General features: G+C 36.7%; 1 protein-coding gene across 12 annotated transcripts in view; it reads left to right on the forward strand.

The window, feature by feature from the left end:
• Positions 1–20,249, forward strand: part of GRID1 (glutamate ionotropic receptor delta type subunit 1) — a 564,590-nt gene that overhangs the window by 334,880 nt on the left and 209,461 nt on the right. For all 12 annotated transcript variants that reach the window (XM_065067788.1, XM_021297291.2, XM_065067780.1 and 9 more), the window contains one exon: positions 1,900–2,105. In XM_065067788.1, the coding sequence (XP_064923860.1) occupies positions 1,900–2,105 (206 nt within the window). The remainder of the gene's footprint in view (positions 1–1,899; positions 2,106–20,249) is intronic.

A 20,249-nucleotide genomic window follows, 5' to 3' on the forward strand; every position in this document is an offset into this window, starting at 1 on the left:
ATATTTAGCAATTACACAAGTGCTAAAGTTTTTTGGCATTTTCCAGAAATGTCTGCATAACAATAAACCCTTTCCTTTCCTCAGTGACTCAGGATTTTAGAAAGTAAGTGGGTAAAAATGCTATAGATTTGCTTAAGTCACCAGGAAAACCCTTAAAAAGTCTTATTTCCTGATGGTGGAGTTGGCTGGGGTGATGATCATATCAACTAAACCCCAGTTAAAAAGTCAATGAAGAGTCTGCTGTGGTTGGCACATCCCTGGCTTAATTTCTAGTTCTTTCTGATGCTTCTCTGTAATTCAGCTGTTTTCTGAAGCTGAATTAATCACAGTAACAATCATTCTAATGTTTGAGTAGAAGTACAAAGCTATTCACAGTAACTTTCAGTGCTTTCTTTTGGATTGAATGTTTGCTAGTTAACTTGTTGACTCTAATATGTTGCACTTGTACACAACCTGAATTCTTTAACTGGTGTATCCTCACAAAGTGTTACTTGTGTCAGGTTTCACACAATGTTTTTTAGGGGAAGAAAAAAGTAGTTTCCACGTATATTCTATCGTCAAGCATCACTAAGACAGATGGTGGTCCAAGAGCCCACCCAGATGAGGCAGCAAGGGACGCTCCTGACTTGAGTCAGACTGGTTTTCAGTCCTCTGACTTAAGCAGAGTCTGTGGTATTGACACTTAAAATCTAATTACAGGTTGGTTACTTCCAAGATTTTAAAAAAACCTCACCAGCTGTTACAATCTACTATATAGAGATTGTTGGTGTACTTATAGTAAAATTTTCTGAAGAGTGGGTTTTATTCTGAGAACAATAAATGTACTCTAACTTACACAATTCATCTTCACCCACAAGCTGAAATTTGCTGATAAAAGCATGAGAAATGAATGTGAGAAGAGGGTTAAATACTTTCTTATTCAAAACAAGTTATACATGTTTCAGATAGAATTAAGGGCTCCTAATGACATAGTACAGATGTGATCAGGTCACTGTTAATTTTGAGAGCAATCTGGTTCAACATAAGGTCTGACCTTTTTCTTGTTCTAAATTTCACTACAAAATAGAACCTCAGACATTTATTCTAGAAAAATGCTGAGAGTCATGAAGACAGACTACAGTTTGAACCAGCAGATTCATCATGAATATAATGTAAAAATGTGTGTTCCTCCATGTTAATGTTCTAAAAAAATATGGTTAGAAAAATATATTCAGTCTGAAGCTGAGGGGCAGAGCTCAAAGGAGCAGGTTTTGAAGGGGTTTGTTTGCATGATTTTTCCTACTGAAATTCATTTTATAATTATTTATTTTTTTTTACACTGTAATATATCCGGATAGTTTAGGGCTTTGAGTACTCTTTCACAGGTTTACAGGTCGATGGTCAGCCTCTGGTTAGGGAAGTTATTTATAGGATGTGAAGAGAACAAAAGAGGTCAAAAGGAGGGCCGCGTATATTCTGGATATTGTAATTTTGACATGGAAAAAGCAAGTGTGATTTTATGTAAGACAGGTTGAGGTAGAAGGAAATAAGTTTAGGAATGAAGCGTGTTATTTTGGGGTGAGACTGTCTTTATGTTTGTGCAGTGTTAAGCCCTGTGGCCTTGAGCCTCTGAGGGAAGGTATCCATAGTCAACCAAATACATCAACTGTCTCTTAAGAGTCACTCAGATATCCCTGGGGAAAGGTAATTGATGGTCTCTACTTGTTGGCATTGACTATGAAAGGGAGCTGTGAAACATGACTGTGTGGAATGCTCTTCTTCTGATAGAACTGCAAGAAAAAGTGTCTTTTTGCACCTAATTAGTGTCGCTTGCCTAATCAGTGAAGGTTGATGAAATGTTGTGGTTTTGTTTTTGTTTTTTTTTTTTCTCCTCACCCCTTACCCCTTCCTGTGTTACAGATATACGTGGACTGCAGGGATTTCTTGATCAGGCTTCAAGACTGGGACTTGATGTATCATTACAAAAAGTAGACAGGAACATCAGCAGAGTCTTTGCCAACCTGTTCACTACGATGAAAACAGAAGAGCTGAACCGCTACCGGGACACCTTGCGAAGGGCTATCTTACTCCTAAGCCCCCGGGGAGCCCAGACTTTTATTAATGAGGTCAGTGCACAGGTGTTTTTTTTGTCATCAACATTTCAGGAACATATATGATGAATTATGTGATATCTTGCCACGTTTTCTGAAGCGGTAGATTTTGACAATGCTGTTTGGTAAACATCAAATAAGACTGTCAGACTCTAGTGTTGGAGAACTGAAATATCAGGTATGCCATGCAATGCATACTTAGTGGTTAATGCAAATGGGACAGCACGGGCTGGATAGGTGCTTTCCATATAATATATACATCTCTATGAGGCAATTATTTTTTCTCTGGTTGTCTTCCATAATTTTGACCTGGATTTCAAACACTGTGTACAAGTTATCGGAAAACCTACTTATAGTCTGTTAGAAATGAAACATAATGTGCCTGAGAGAGTCATCTTTACTGTGGAAATCTCCAATGCATGTTAAAAGGGCATGTTATTGATGTTTGAAAGCTGAATCACAGTGTTTTTATGAACTATGAAGTAGAAATTATGGTTTTCCTTTTTTCTTGATGGTTTCTTGAAATCAATGGGGCTAATTAGGACAAGGAAGTAGCTGTTGGGCAAACTTTGTAATTAATGTTGTGCTATGGGCTAATTTTTGGCATTAGTTCATAGATCCAGCTTTCAAAATATTAAATAATGAATTATTTTACAGAGCTTTATATGTCAAAGTTGAGAATGAGAGTTTGATCCTCAACATAAGTTCACATGTAGTCATTAGCTAAGAATTTGGCAATGAAATAGGTTTGTTTATTTATTTATTTATTTATTTATTAGCTTAAAAAAATCAACTTAAATCAGCTAATTACGTTTTTATTTTTTATCATATTGGCATAAGTAAATTCTCCATGTTTAGGTTCACTGATGATTTTTAAAAATATGGTAAATTTTATCATATAGGTACTTATTTATTTATATTATTTATTTATTTATATACAAATATAAATAAATAAATAATTTTAATAATTAATAATATATTTTATCAAATAGGTAGCTTGGGAAAGACTAAGCACAGGGACAAACTCACTCATGTTTGTGCATACACAGGGATCTTTGGTAGGGGAATGAGGCAGTACGTGTTCTCAAAGCATAGAAAGCTATATGCAGCTCAGGCAGTGGTTTTATTTGCTTCATGGTAGGCCTCCAGCAAAAATACACTTTGCTTAGTTTTCCATTGAAGTATCCAAACCAGGTATTAAAAAGAAATCAACGCGTGTTTTATTCAGACCCATGCTGGGGAGAAAGTCCGTCCCTCTTCAGTGCATGAGGCTCCAGAAATGTTTGTAAGAGTTACATGCACGCACTGGCAGGACCAGGCAGTCTCTTGAGTGTAAGGGCTAATGTATTAAACTGTTTTACTACTCACTTCACCTTAAAACAGTGTGTATTATAGGCATTAAGGCTAATGATCTTGATATATTTCCAGATCCCTGCAGGACTTTAACTGTGGGCAGAAATGAAAAGTAATTTATTTGGCAATCTTCCTGTATTGAATCTTGATTGATTCAGAAAAGCTTGATAAAAGAAAATTTAAATCTTAGGAAGGAACTCTCAAAAGGCCTGAGAAGTGAGGTGCATGGTGTAGGGAAGAATCCTTTACTAGTGGAGACTGGGCTTTCATTTCATGGGGACTACTGGTACCTGTGATTCCTCAATATCTCGGTCAATAGGTGCAATTTCAGATTGTCTAGAATAACAAGTCTCAGCTTAAATAAAATATGCATTCTAACATAATTTGCAGAAATACATCATTCAAAATATGCAGCAGTAAGTGCCTTCTATGGGTTTGCAGATTTCCATAATTAGTAAATATTTCATGCTATAGGTACTATGTAGCTGTATACTTGCTAGTGTTGTTACCAATCCGGTATTACATCTTGGACGTTGTTTGAGGTTTTGAAACAATTTATCTTTTCAGTTTTCAGAAAACAATTTTGGTCTCTAAAAAAAAAATGTAAGTAGTAACTTGAGAAGGAAATTCATAGACTTTATTTTTAAATTCCCTTTTTCTATTTTAGCTCAAGTTACAAATAAGAACTTAGGAAAAAAAAAAAGAATAAATTGGATTTAAAGTTTTTTTTTCCCATAAATTTCTGGAAATGGAAAATTCCAAGTGATAAAGAGGTTCCTTATTAAGATTTTCAATTTTGCCTAATTGGTATTTTGTAGCAGGGGAAACATTTCTGAAAAACTTCAACTAGATCTTATTCAAGTCTATTTACTAATAACATATCTTAATAAAAACCAGGTGTTGCACACAAACCATCCTGTGGAATTCAGAACTGAAGAGACTTTCTTGGACAGTGTCTGGATTATGAACCCTGATTTGAATGTTCTCAGCACAAGTCAAAGATCTCAGCCATTGGAAACTGCTACAAAATTTATTGCACCTGTTTCAGCATTGCAAGTGGTACATTTTTCCAGATTTTAGCCTCACCATCTCTTGGGTGGGCCAAAGAGAGCTCATCTGACTTTTGATGCATAGAGTTAAGGGAGGCTGACATCTCATAAATGAAAAACTTTCTAAGTCCTAGAACCCAATTTTAGGGTTATTTCTTTAACTTCTGTTTAGGCATTATTTTCTCTTCACTGGCTTAACATCATCAATGCCTGGTTTTGTCACGTGTCAAATTTACTGCAGCAGAAATTACTGACATTTTAATAAGTTTTCAAAATGTATTATTCTGCTATAAAAGTGCTTTGACAGAAAGAACAGAGAGAGGGAGAGAGGAAAAAAAAGCTTTTCAGTGGTATAGATGTTAAACATAGAATCAGCCTTTATTCAAAAAACAGAAAGTAAATCCATTTATAAAATGATAGCTACCCTAGATATTGCATTAAAAGGTCACTTGGGGATTAAAGTAAATCTAATTTAAAGAAAGTATGTCCCTCCTTAATCATTTTGAGAAAAATGTTCCCTTCTCCACCTGCAAAAATCCCTGATATATTTGGCCTGGTGCCATTGTTCTATTTATGTGCAAAACTGGTCTCAATTGTAACAGCTACAAGGACTGTATGATCTCCTTGCAAGACAAAACATAGAAAGAAAAGAAGAAAAAAACAAAAACTAGTAATATAGAAACAGGAAGGAGAATTATTTCTTTCGTCTCTTCTGTTAGTCTTTTTGGCCCAGCTACTGGATTTGAGTCTCAAAACACTCCCTTGTTGAGACAGATTTCATCTGTCTCTGCCACTTGCCAATGGATACTTTTTTTTTTTTGATTGCAGGTAGAGGTATATTTGGATGGATTGCTTTTATCATTAAGCTTTCTACACTACATAGTGACATGAATACATGGAAAACAGTTCAAAGAGAGGTGATAAAAATGATAGAAGTATAGGAGAGCATGACCTCTGAAGACAGGTCTCAGGAATGTGATATATACAGCCTGCCTAAGGGAACATAGCGGACAAATACTTGAGAAGAAACATGAGAGGAGAAAGAGGAATTATTTAAGGTGATGATGGGTAGTCTAACAGGAAGTAATGACCTGAAGCTAAACCAGAAGCACTTTCTAACAGGGAGGTCAATTAGACAATGTGAACACTTGGCAAGGGAGGTCTGTGAGGCATCGCTCTTCAGGGTGTTCAAGAGTTCAATAGATAAAACACCTGGGCAACTTAGTCCAGCAGTATTTATGGACTAGTTTGAAGGGTGTTTTGGATGACCCAGGGGTCTTTCTGAAGACATACCGGGAAACATTTGTTGTGTGGGTAAATTCAGACTTTGCACGTTTTATATACAAGATATTTGAAGAGGAGGAAGAGATTTTGTAGTTTATTGTTGCTCAAGTTTCCTATGTAGATGTGCAGTAACTGTTAGCTGTGGGGGGTTTGTTTTCTTTCTTCTTCACAGAACACATGCCGTTTGTTTGGGATATGTATTTTAATGAGAATTTTCTTTAAAACTGCAGGTGATATCATTTGCTTTATAGACTTTAGTCATCCTACTTTCCAGTATTATTATTTTCACTTGTGTAAACCAGCAAAATGGAGGCTGTAACAGAGTTGCATGTGGTTATTGATTTGAAAAGAGAAGGAATTCTTGGCTTTATGAAACCTTTAAGTCAGCATGACTTGCTTTTTGGCAGCTTCACTGAAGTGCAAAATGTTTCTGTTTAGGTGCATCTTTGAAAATGTTATCATTCCTTCTGAGTCTATCTTGCCTGTAAGCTGGTAAGCTTACTGCAATAAGGTTGCTAGTATATATGCATATCACTGCAGCATGCTAACTGAAAGCAGAACTCTTTGCATGCTGCATGCCTAATAAAGTAAACAAGTTAAAAAAAATAATAAAGAGCAGATTAATTGTATTAAAAATTAATGCTAAAGACCTGTGTAATCACAACAGGGTTGTCTGAATCACTGCAATTCCAATTTGAGTTGAAGCTATAAAATTCCACAGTAATACTAATTTGGTGAAGAAATCATTATTTATGTTTGCCCTGTTTCTGTAGTCACCCCTGTGTCCTCTCTGGGAAGCAGGGACTGCTCTGTTTCTCTTTTACCCTAGTTCATGTCAAATGTTCTGACTGATTGTTTAAAAAAATACAGATATTCTGCTTCGGGTTTAGGCGTTTGGGATCACTTCACACTAATTTGTGGCCTTCCTTCATACCTGGTCATTGAGGATGCTGAATACCTTACTCCCAGAGTACTCCCAGTTGGAACTTGTTTGTGAGCAGTGCTCCAGATTTCTCTTTTCCCCTTCTGCAGTTGGTGCCTTTCTATTACTTGACTGGAACTGCAGGAATTAATTCTGGCATCTTTTGAACAGTCTGTACCCACAAGGAATTGTATGAAATGTTTTTTTCATAGGAAGTAAAGACCTTTACTTTTCAGAATTTAACAGGAAAAGAGTTTAATACTAATTTTCTGGCACTTTGCATTTCATATTGCCATACGTCTCTTTATGTTGCAAATTTTCAGCGTATTAGTCCATATCTCTGTTCTATATCCAGTATATGAACATCTTGAAATATTGGTGAATAATTTTGCGAGAAAAAATGTTATGTCTCTTCTGTTTCTAGAAGGCAATTTCTTTGTTTAAAAGAGCTGATAGTGCTGGTAACAGAACTGTAGAAATAATACATTCTTCTTTCCATAGTTCAAATTAAATTATACCCGCCTTATTTTTTTATTTTTCTAAATCCTCCTCTGCTTTTCTATTTCTTTCTCCAAGCTAAAATCTTGTCTGTTATTGTTGACACTTACAATACAGTAAGACTCTTTGTGCTTAAAGAGAATAATACTTGTAATTAAAACCCAAGCAAACCTCATTAAATTCCTAAAACCTAACCGAAAACAAAGCCTCCTGCATTGGGATAAATTGGCTTAGAAGAAGGTTTCTTTCCATTGGGCTGAAAAAAACCCCATAACACAAACCTTCACACATTTTATTTCATTATGATTAATCCAAGATATGGGATCAGTGTGAGAATGTGTTTTGAACAATCTTTACATATGTTGTTATAGATTTGTAGGCACTATGAAGAGGAAAAAACATCATAATTTGGTGAATAAATGAATTTATTAATTGCTTACATAACTTGTAAGCAATTAAGAAACATTCCTTTTACTACTGCAGGTATGTTTAGGTGACAATAATTTCAGAAATCTTGTTTGACTCCACTAGTAATGTTGCAACAGATTTGGAACAAGAATCTTGCAATCATGAGAAACATGAACCTTGCATCCAATTTTGTACATCTTTAACCATAACCGATACAAGTTTTGTGAGGCTTTGTGGGTCAACTGAGAAAAAAATTACAGAAATTGAATACATTGGCAAGAGTTACACACAGTCCTTATGAGTCTAGAAACTGCTTTACTAGCAGTCTTACTAAGTCCCGCAATGTCAGTAATAATATGTCTGGTCTGAATTTTCAGCTCATATTTTGAATCTGATGACTGGGCCACTTACACATAAGGGATCATTTATTTTTAAATGTCATTAAATCTGCATGCACAGGAACTGGGCGTTCCTCTTGCTCCAAATGCTTAATCCTCAGTGTACTTTTGGTCCTTGTTTCATTGCAGGTGTTCAGTTGCTAAAACATGACTCAATTCCTAAAAATGTTGCTGCTGTCTACAAGTAAGGGTGTCAGGTCTGAAGGAAACCATGGCAAATATCTGGCTGACAAAATTGTCACAAATATTTTAATTTTTAATTGTCTTGTGATCTTTATTATTTTTTGTTATTCATTATTTTTCATTCATTACTTTATTTCATTAATCTTGTTCATTTTCTCATCTATTATTGACTTGGAAACACAGAAGTGTTGTATTGGGCCCCGTGCAGTTCACCTTTTTAGGTACTGTCATTGGGTATACCCAGTGTTGGCTTTGGTAAGACCTAAGACAGAACAAATATCTAGTGAGCACTAAAAGACCAAGGCTCCTCAAAACTAACCCCACCTCCACCTACTCTTTCATGGCTGCTTTTTCCAAATAATTTTACATCAGATTGTTCATCTGACTCCTGGAATGCTGTGCAATTTAAAGATAAAGATTATATATATATGTCTTTTTAATGTAGTGGAAAGTTAATTTAAATACTCTGATATATCTATGGTTATTGTAATACATGAATATATGCAAAATGTTCCTCTAAAATATTGCAAATCTGCAGATAACTTTATCATTCCCAACAAGGTTAATTTTCTGCAATTTAGGTATAATTTACCAGAAAGCAGAGATTACTAATTAATTATGGATGATTAATTTTAAAATATGCTCCTGTATTTGCATTTCATCACTATACTGGTGTTTGCCTATTGTAAGACATTAGCAGAAGCAGTACAGGTACTTTGAAAAATGTGTTTGCCTCTCAAAAACCAGAAAAAAGTAATGGCCATACAAAAGCTATTTGACATCTTCCAGTTTTACTTTTTCATATTAATTCAGTTATTTGTTCAGTTTACTGTGTTAAGGCAGCTTGACTTTGAAGGCTATAAAATACAGACTACAATTATTATATGTTCAGTTTTTGAACCTTCAACACCAGTGTGTAAACACCATGGCTACATGTTGACTTTTTCCATGGACACACCTGCAAGTGTCTTTAAGCACAAGGACTGATTTGGAGTACGGGGCTCTGCACAGTCAGTCAGTCAGTCCTCTGTCCCCTAAAAATTCACCTCTTGACCTGATGTTCTGGATTAAGAAAATCACTGAAGCATTTCATTAGTTGTTTCAGAGGTTATAGAAGGCAGCCATTTATCTTTAAAGGGATGAATAATAATTGCTAATAATAATTTGCACCTGCTTTGCATCTTTTCACAAGAGGATTTTAATAACTTTTAGTAGGTGAAATAGAATTATATTTACCCAAGACTTTTAGTTTCAAACTAATTTGGAAAATTACTTAAACCTTCATTAATTGTTTGTAGCATACAGTACAGTGCAGTCTGTGTGTGAAATAAAAGCCTGAGCAAGATTTACCTTGGTTTGTGATTAATTCCAAGCAAGGTGTCCTAGAACTAATGCTCTCTTTCTCTTAAAGTTATTTCTATGTTGGGAAGGCAGTGCAGAGTGTAGGTACAAGGGTTAGTGTTGTTCATACAACATTGTCTAGCATGTAGAAGACAACACTATATGTTATACCTATGTCTTCACAGTTCAAAATGTAGAGCTTTTAAATAAATCAAAAATAGAAGCTCATGGCACCTATCTGGAAATGTAAGATAAGAAATATTTGGGAACCTTGTTCATCAAGGGCAAGCAGTTACATCTGATTAAATTAAGCTTATAACTTGAGACAGTCTGGTAACTGCAATAAGGTTGTCTTTTCCTCAGGCGAAGAGTGTTCTGTGTCAAACAAATACAGCAGTATATCATCAACATAAAGCATGATGTGTCAGTTCCTTTCTTTACCTTTGTACCTTCGAGACTGGCGAATACCTTAAAAATTAGCGAGGGTTTAAGAGTTGTTTTGAAAACAGACTATAGTCCTATGCTAACCATTATTTTTTCTACTGCTACTGTTAAGTACTGCTGGAGCTATTGTAATCAATATGCTTGCTATACTAAGTTTCTGCTTGTTAATTAAGAAGTTGTTTTACTAGTTGTGTGAATGTGTCCCCAAAGAAGTGTGCAGGAGGTGACATAGATATCTGGCAAGTAAAAGAGATTGATGATGAATTTTTGTTCAATAACAGAAATAGCATCTTCATACCAGGATCTTAGAAATCAGCGGGGGCGGGGAAGGGGGAAGATAATAATAATAACAATAATAATAATAATAATATATATATGTATGTTTATGTGTGTATATATATATATTTAAAAAGGCATTTTAAGGTATTTGTGGAAATTTTTTATAAATAGGGGTAGGTGAAGAACATTGACACCAAGGCAAACATCTTGATGATGAATTAGAGGTAACCTGGATGATTGGAATAAAAGCATATGGTGTTGGAAATCAAGAGAGTTAGCATGTCTTTGATGTGACAAATAACAAGGAAGCTCTTGAAGCAATGTGAAGAGATGGGTGAAATGATCAAAGCAAGGGGTTAAAGATCCTCTTTGTAGAGGAAGTTTCAGTGAGATGTGAGAGAAACTTGCAATTCTTAATGTCAGAAAGTTGAACTTTGTAGTAATCAATATGTAATGTCATCAGAGCTGGGAAGGAATTGTAGCATTCCTGATGGGTGAAAAGAACTGTTTATTAGAAAGATTGTCTAATGAATCTGAGATTTGGGGCTTATCCTGGATGAGAGGTTTTGAGAGAAGTTGGAGTCGAAGATGACACTTGGTTGGTAGTCCAAATTGGCAGGTGTGATGTTCTGGCTGTCCATTTTGACTGAGAAAAAGGTTTTCATTTCCCCGAAGACAGAAGGTTGAGAATTCTCATTATCTATGTGAAGATTACGAGGGTGTCCAGAAGGCAGACTAGCAATTTAGACTGAACAGGATGAGAAAAATGCATCATGGAGAAGTAGATCAAGACTTGTCAGCATGTGAATGGCTGTGGATTTTCTGCTGATCTGCTTGCTGGATGAAGTTAGTGTAAGGAAAGGAGACTACAGAGTGAAGAATATACAAAAGCATCCTCTGGAGAGGCTGTGCTGAAATAGGAGGAAGCCCAGGAGAGCAATGCTGGGAAGTCAAGATGTATCGAAACCAAATGTGATCAGCTGTATAAGAACATTTGGCAAGTCACAGCTCCTTATAGTTTAGTATCATCAGCAGACTTACTTAATGTACATCCTATTCCTGCATCCAGATAATTTGTAAAAACATAAAGAGCACTGGCCCTAAAATTGAGCCCTGGGCAGTCCCACAGGTGACTGGCCTCCAGCCTGATGTAACCCTGTTTAATATAACCCCTTGAGCCTGACCCATCAGTCCATTGCTCACCCAATGTATTATGGACTTGTTTAGCTGTGTGCTGGACATTTTGTCCTGAAGGATACTGTGAGAGACAGTATCAAAAGTTTTGCTAAAATCCAAACCTGCCACACCTACTGGTTTGCCTTGGTCAACTAAATGGGTGACGTTGTCATAGAAGGAAATTAAGAGCAGAGCTTTCCACTCATGAGCCCATGCTGGCTATGACCAGTGACTGCATTATCTTTCCATTTTTTTTCAATAACTCTGAGAATAACTTTCTCCATAATTTTACCAGCCATTGAAGTGAGGCTGACAGGTCTGTAATTATTAGGGTCTCCCTTCTTACCCTTCTTGAAAACTGGGACAACAGCAGCTACTTTAAAGAATATAAGATGATGTAATTCTTATGATGGCAACTGCGTGGAAAATATCTTCAAAGGTATCAGGGACTGGAAGGCATTTCACATGCGGAGTGAAGAGACAGGCTGGCAGTGGCAGCATTTTGCTGTGCGCTGGGGCTTACATTGTCTTTTCAGATGGGTAATGTGTGCTCCAGAGTGACAAATTCAGAGCTGACCCTGTTTGTCTTTGTGCTTCTTATCAGATATGCAGTTTGCTTGGTGTGTCGTCCTCCAACGGTTGTGTATTGGTAGGCAGTAGGGATTTTACGCCCTGCTCCCTGTTGTGGGTGATTGGCAGTTGGTGTTTGTGGTTTTGGTTGGTTGGTTGGTTTTTGTTTGTTTGTTTTTGTTGTTTGTTTTTTATGAAGCTAAGGGCAATGTGCAGAATTCCTTCATTTTAATCATACTGAGAAAGGAGACCATTTTCCAGGTTTTTGGATCATTTCCTTTGCAGTATGAGTGCTAAGGGAATAAAAGCAGCTCTGATAGCATCTTCTGTGGGAGCAGGACATAACCTCTCTGGTGTAAGGACAATTTCTGATGGAGCGTTAGTTTTTAGTAATGTCTTTTTACTGGAAAAGTCTTTATGCTGCAGTTTTCATAGAAGGAAATATAAATAGGTTTCTGTACATGAATTTGTTGGTTTTGGTGTTGTTTTTGTTCACTGCTTGTTAAGGATTTTAAGATTTATTTTCATAACTTGTTTTCAAGGGTCACTTTTCAAGGCTGATCTCTTTCTGTTGACGCAGGTACCTAATGATTAACCCTACAGCACATAAAATGTGCAGGTAAAGGATTATTTGTCCCCTTTTTTTCCAGCTGGCGCATGCAGGTACAGATAAAATAGGCAATTTACTGAGTTCACTTGAAATGAGGACTGAACTTCTAAATGTCAAACCAAGAACTTGCCCAAAAGGTCATCCTTTCATTTGATACTGCCAGGTATGTCTGTGCCACCATTGACCCCTAGTTGTTTCGTTTGATAGAACTGATAGTCCCGTTACTCCAGTGATCCTTTTGTCAGACATGCAGCCTTTAACCTGTACACACTATGTCAAATATTAAAACTCTTTTTGAAGAGTATACGTTGGCTTTAGTTTCAGATAAATAATGCAGCTTGCACATAAAGTCCTACAGACTATTTAAAGATCTGCTCAGGTAACGTTAAAAATTTCTATTTTATTTATTGAATTGAGCCCTTTCATTGTAATGGAGTTATAGTTTTGCTATAGACCATGCTCTGTGAACGAGATCAATTTGTTTGGCACTGACCCATCCATTCAACTCGAAGCAATCATATTTAAAAGCTTTACACTTTATTAATGTGTCTGCAAATAGCAGTTGGATTCCAAGGACACTCTTTAGGAAAGCACCTTGAGTGATTGGTCTTGATATATAATTCATATTTTGCTTCCAACTTTCCAAAGGAAAAAAATCTCATTAAAATTATTTTTAGATAATGTCGAAAGGGGAAAAAAAACAGGCCTTGAAGTATGGCAATGACTTTGTGTATTTAATGGAAGTATCCTGACTTGAAAATATTAAAAGTTCCCCAACATATTTTCCCATAAAATTATTAGAGCATCGAGAATATTTTGAGATGTGCATCATCATATAAAACCAAATCAAAAGCAAAAAACCAACTAACCAACAAACAACAAAAAAACGGCACCCAAAACCATAACATCTTAGTGTTCATTTTCTAAACTGTGTTAGCATTCAAGATATTTTAAAAATCAATGTCAGTTCTGGATGCATCTTGATTTAAAGTCAGAACATTCTAGCAAATAGAACACCTCAGCATGGATGCAGTTATGAATACTCAAAAGTACTCCAAGTCAGACTCATCCCTGGTAGCTCCTATAACCAAGAGGCATCCTAACTCTGGAAATGCCTCTGTGGAAGTAAGATGCCAAATAAGCAGTGGTAGTGTCCGATTTGAAAAATGTGTGGCATGCAGGAGCACTAAAATTTTGCGTATGTAGAAATATGCAAAAACAGAGAGTAAATATGTTTGTTCTGTGCAGCTGGAAAACGAAAATAAAGGTACTGGAGGAGAAATGAACCAGAGTGTGCAAATGAGTTGTTCTGGTTCAGCTCATTCAGAACATTTGCTTTTCCAATGTGTCTACTGATACTTGCAAATAGTGTCAACATCTTTCACTGTAAACCAGGTGAAGAACTGTATCTTTAAAAGACTTTTGGAATTGATTATTATTTCATGCATGGGACTTGCAACACTGATCAAATGGAACAGAGACAGTGTAGAAAACCTACCTCACTCAGGCTGATTTGCACAGAATTTTCTGTGAATGGTAAAGACACGAAGAGTAAAATGAAAAAATGCCAAAGCCTGAATACAAGAGTGAGCAGGGAAAAACCGCCCCAGTGCTGGTGTCCTCGCAGAGCACAAAACCTCTTTGGGAATGTGAGGGGAGCTTCAGTGTAGGAGTTGAAGTCAGCCAGACGTTGGTTCCAAAACACTCCATAGTGTAATGGTAACTTGTGCAGAAGCTGTTATTTGTGATTTCTAAATAAAATTTGTGGAATGTTGTAACCCCAGTTGAAAAGCTGAATGAAATGCCTGAGTGGAAGAATCAAAGCATCAACAAATTTATGAATAACCTGGGGCTGAAGAGTCAGTTTTGCCAGTTGGAAACTCGTTCTCTTGTCATCTGCAGAAGAAAGGCCCAGTTGGCCACTGATACTTAGTGGTTAATCAGAATATGAAAGGGAGTCACAAGGTCTATAGTATTTTAAGTTGAAAAGCTGTGAGCATGTTTATATCAACCTGGCTATACTGGACAGCTTGCATTGTTGTCAGTAGCTGCCTTATATGTCAGGAGTATAACAGTCACGTTGATGTTCCCACAACATGGTGTGTGTAATCTTTATCTCTGTTCTGATTTTTACAACTTTGAAAAATGAAATTAAGCTTTTCTAGCTAGAGAATTTATGTCTTTCTCTTGTTCTCTTTATTTCACCGCTCTTTCAAATGTTTCCCTTTGTGATATATTGAACTCACTACTTGTGATAAATAGATTGAGTTTAAGAGATCCTAACAGTAAATAATAGTGGTGGTGATGTTAAAATGAGCTGCATAGGCACTTAATGATATATGTTTGCACTGTTGCAATTGCTAATCTAAAATTAGAAATAAGAGTACATATAAATCTTAGCATGGAGGTAATGACCCAGTTAAACAATTGCTGTATCAAGGTGCTTTGCTTATGTATGAAGCTGAAGTAAATTCTTTTCACCTTGATGAAAAATTAATTAAAAAAAACCCAAAACTCCCCAAAATACTGAAGCTTTGATGTTGACTGCTGTAATTAAAAGTGAACATGTAGGTCCCATCTGTTTTATCACATCACTGGAGCTATGAACACTGTCAGTAGCCGTGGGCGAATAGATTAATCAAGAGGCTAGTGGGTTGCTCTGGAGCATAATGGCATCCCCCAATTTCCCTCTCAGCTCATTGATACTGATTTGCAAATGGATCTGCCTGTTTGTTTATTAGAATCGCATCATTACTTCAGCAAAGTGTTCCAGTCAAGATGCAGAAGCTTTCCAAGGGCTCTGGATTTCATTGTTTATCACTGTCAGTTGTGGAAGGATCAGGAAAATTAGCAATGGGGAATTGTAATTACAAAAATTCCCAACTGACCAAATAAACAACCAAGAAACTGTGAGTTAGAAAAGTACTTTGGTACTGAAATTTTTAAAGAAACTAAATGAAACTTAAAAATTAAGAATGCAGTAATGTTTCAACTGTGTTTTAATAAATAGAAAGAGATACAGAGATATAAAGATAGTGTGGGAAATCATATGTCACTGCTTTCATTACTGATCATTATTTACTTGTTAATATAAGCAGTCCTACTACTGCTTATCTTCTAGATCAAGACTAGAGAGATGGAGAGACTATTTGCAGTAGACATAATTATATGGATATTTTAAGGATAAGTCCTTCTGATCACACTAAAAACGTGAACATTAAATCAGGTAATGCAGACACCAGACAGCAAAGTAATGAGAACAAGACAAAAAAGTTGGATGGATAGTTTAGATGACTGGGTAAATCAGAGGTTTGTTAGAAGACAGTCATGTCAGGGTCTTAAATTTGAACTATCCTTATGATGAGTGTTTTTGAATACTTTGAAAACCTTTTTTGTTCATTAACAAATTCTTAAGTTACCAAGAATGCTGAATTTCTATACAGTGTATTAACATTAGGAGGACAGTTACTGATTCTGAAGCACTGCCGTTCTCCTGAACCTACCTATTTGTTGTTGTGCACATTTTCCCTCAATCTGGTGCCATTTTTCCTTGGTCCTGCACAAGAATGAAGCAAAGGGACTAGGGTTTGTCTTTTAAAAAGCTGGGCAAACTAACATCATCTGCATGTGAAACAAGAGTGAGAGAATGGAATAGTGGAGTGCAACATTTGTCTTGCCCTCATTCAAGTAGTGATATTTCCGCTCATCAGCTGAATCTTCTATAGAATGTCAAAATGTTATTGAAGAAAACTCCATGCAAACTCCCTCCAGGCTTTTGACAAGAGTACATGAAGTCCTCTTATGCGCAAGAGAACTATATAAAAATGGCTGCTTTTGTGCATTTCCTGCCACTATTTATTGGCAGGATGGCTTCTAGAAATGTTAAAGTAGAGCCTATTCATCCTGAATTCTGGCAGCAAAGGTAGCCAGAGATTTGGTGCCAGTCTCCTCAGTTGAGCTTGACCTTGCTTTCCTCTTGGTGCTCCCTGCATACACTGCCTCTGTAAAACTCCATTGTTCCAACACTAGATACATTTTTGGTGAGAATCCTGGGTTCAGCCGAGTGTGCCTGAGAGCTCAGTAACCTCCACAATTCTGTGCTTAACCCTTTGAGATTATATATAATGCCAGTGGAGAAATAGATCATTTCTTTTCCTCTCTGGTGTGAGGTCCTAGAACAGATGATGTTCCAAGCCACAATTAAGTTTTTATTTTCAAATATGTTGAGTTTGTAGGTTATTTAAAGAACAATCTCTTGAACTTTCTTGATAACAAGCAAGGGCTAACTCTTGAGAAAGATTAAATGTTTCTACTTTGTTTTCATTAGTCAGTCTCCCAAACACTATTTATTGTGTATTATTGTGAATATCTGATAGAGTAACACAAACTATCACCATTTCACAGTAATTTTCTAACAGGCAAAAACCAGTTGCAGATTTTCTGTGAAAATATGGAAAAGTGTCAGTTGTTCTTTCTCTGATTTTTGAGACATGTTATAATGGCATAAATCCAGATAAATGTATCTGTTGGAATTAAAAAAATGAAAGAAGGATCTTTTACACTGTTTATACAATGTAACTTAATCTATTGATTTGAGACAATGAGCAATGTTAGATTCTGCCTCCCCCCCATTTTAAGTATGCAATATACAATGAAATTCTATCATATGTTGTTATAAGGACAATCCTTCTTTTGATGGTTATTGTTTCATATTGAATTATCACAGACTTCAGATATATTTTGCATAGCAAAAGCTTTAAAATGTCCATGTGCATCAGCCGGATTACCACTGAACACAATTTTTCCACTGTGAGCTGTAATGTTCTTTGCCTTCATTTAAGAAGCTCTTATAAAAGGTATGAACTCTTGGTTTTACTTGATTGCTTCAAATAATTTGCTTCCACAGCTGATCCTCGGGTAGGATGTGCTATTCACTAATACAAGCACAAGTCTCTGACACATTGATGCTGGTGGAAATGGCTTTTGGAAAGAAAGTTTTGGTAGATAGGTTGGGTTGTGACTTTAGCTGCTTCTCATATGACTTTCCCTCCAAACCCTTCACCGGCTTTGTAACACTCTTCTGGACACTCTCCAGTAGCTTTATGTCTTTTTTTATCCTGTGGCACCCAGAACTGCACACAGTGCCCCAGGTGAGGCTTCACCAGTGCAGAGCAGAGCAGGACAATCACCTCCCTGCCCGGCTGGCAATGCTGTGCTGGATGCACCCAGGACACAGTTGGCCCTCCTGGTTGCCAGGGCACACTGCTGCCTCATGTTCAACTTGATGTTGACCAGAACCCCCAGATCCCTCTCTGCAGAGCTGCTTCCCAGCATCTCATTCCCTGGTGTGTATGTACAGCCAGGGTTGCTGTGTCCCAGGTGCAGAATCTGGCATTTGCCCTTGTTGAACTTCATGTGATTGGTGATTGCCCAGTTCTCCAATTTGTCCAGATTCTTCTGTAAGGCCTCTCTGTCCTCGAGATTCTCAACAGCTTCTCCCAATTTTGTGTCATTGTCAAGCTTACTAAGTAATCCCTCAAGTCCTGAGTCTAAGTCATTTATAAAGATACTGAAGTGTACTGGCCCTAAGATGGATCCCTGTGGAACCCTGCTAGTGACTGGTCACGAGCCTGGCATAACCTCATTTATTAGAGCCCTTTTAGCCTGGCCTGTCAACCAATTGCTATTGACTGGGGTCCAGGTGAGGTCTGTCTTAGTCTTTTCCTTCTCAAATTAGAATAAAACTTAATGAAAGGGAACTCTTAGACATCTATGTAAAGAGCCTTCTAGTTGTGTATTTATTACATTTTTCTTCAAAACAAAAGCAGCTGGTTTTGACATTTATTTCCTGAGAGCAAGGAAAGAGCTGTTTTTCCTTTTATTCTCCTGACACTTTTCCAAATCACAGAATCACAGAATCGACTGGGTTGGAAAAGACCTCAGAGGTCATCGAGTCCAACCCTTGGTCCAACTCTAGTCCGTTTACTAGATCATGGCACTAAGTGCCATGTCCAATCTCAGTTTAAAAACCTCCAGGAACGGCGAGTCCACTAACTCCCTGGGCAGGCCATTCCAATGCCTGATCACTCTCTCTGTAAAGAATTTCTTTCTAATATCCAGCCTAAATTTCCCCTGGCAGAGTTTAAGCCCATGCCCCCTTGTCCTATTGCTAACTAAATCGTTTGGGAGCAAATATTTGAAAAAAAATTGACTGTGCACCAAAGATAAAATCAGGCCTCATGAGATGGTAGCAAGAGAGGAATTGCAGAGTAAAGATGAGAATTCAGACTTTACTGCTGAGGGTGTTTGGTGGTGCTTGAAGAATAAATTGAAAGCACACTGAAGAGCATGAAGAAAGACTGCAGGGTCATAGGATTTTGTTAGCATTAGAGGAAACACCTTCTGGGATCAAGTAACACTGTCTGCAGATTCATAAAGCTAATATTCATGTTATATCTCATCTCTGTTGAGGAGGCCAGCAGGACTAAATGAGGGGGCTGGTGGCCTAAACAAGGACATATTTCACCCTTGAGACCTTAGAGCTCAATAAAGTCCTAAAATGTTGAGACTGAAAATCGAGTGATACCTCTTTTGTGTAGAAGACAGTAATACTAGTACAGATAAAGGAACGTGATAATATGCATTGATGGCTAAGAAAAAGTGTGTCACAGAGGGAGGAAGTTCAACAAACATCTTAAATTTCCCTAGCCTCTGCTCGTCTCACGTATTTGAACGTGGCTTGCACTATTGTTCTCTTATTTTTTTCTTTTTTTAAACCCAAAACACTGAGAAGACATACTTATGATGAAAACAAAATGCTAAGTTTGGAGACAGCACACAGGGACTTGTATTTGTTTTTTGGGAGTCTTTTGGCTTGCTTTGCAAGAATCCTGTTTGTGTTTAATTTAAATATTTATGAACAAATAATGAATTTTAAATAGAATTCAGTGAGAACAGTTTGAGTTAGCTAGTAGTTCTGCAAGTAAATAGTAAATTCCCTTTAAGATTACGGAATGAAATATTATATAAGCTATTAAAAATACTACCAATAGAAATCTGGTTCATTAGTTACATTTCTAGGACTACAAATAAGCTTCCTCAAATTCATAAGCAAGTCCTATGTACGTGTGTATATAGAACTGAACATCTGTTTTTTCTGTATTAGCTATGACTGTATATAATAAATGTAATGTATATTGACTTCACTGTAGTAAAGTAGTATCAGTACAGGTATATAGTATGAATTTATATGCACATACTATAATGGACTATTATATTTTAAATTTTGTACATATAATTACAACTGGACTCATAAATTGGGTGTTGTCCTAGTAGCTAACCTCTTTGTAACCAAATCCTTTACTGCGCATTTAGGCAGCTTATCAGAGTTGTTAGGAAGTTGTACAAACAGATGTGTATGCAATTTTAATGCAATTTCCAATAAAACCTCTATGTTGGTGTTTTGAGTAAAATGCCTACTGTCAACAAATAAGCCAGATTTCCAAACATCTGCAGTGCATGGCATCTTGCGTGTCAAACTGAAAAGGAACCTTAATATTTGCCAAAATCTGGGATTGCAAGGGAAAAGATAAAAGAAGGGAGTAGTGGCTGAGAAAGGTAATGGCTTTACAGTATGGTTTACCT

This window comes from Columba livia, chromosome 6 (genome assembly GCF_036013475.1).
Source record: "Columba livia isolate bColLiv1 breed racing homer chromosome 6, bColLiv1.pat.W.v2, whole genome shotgun sequence".
Lineage (NCBI taxonomy): Eukaryota > Metazoa > Chordata > Aves > Columbiformes > Columbidae > Columba > Columba livia.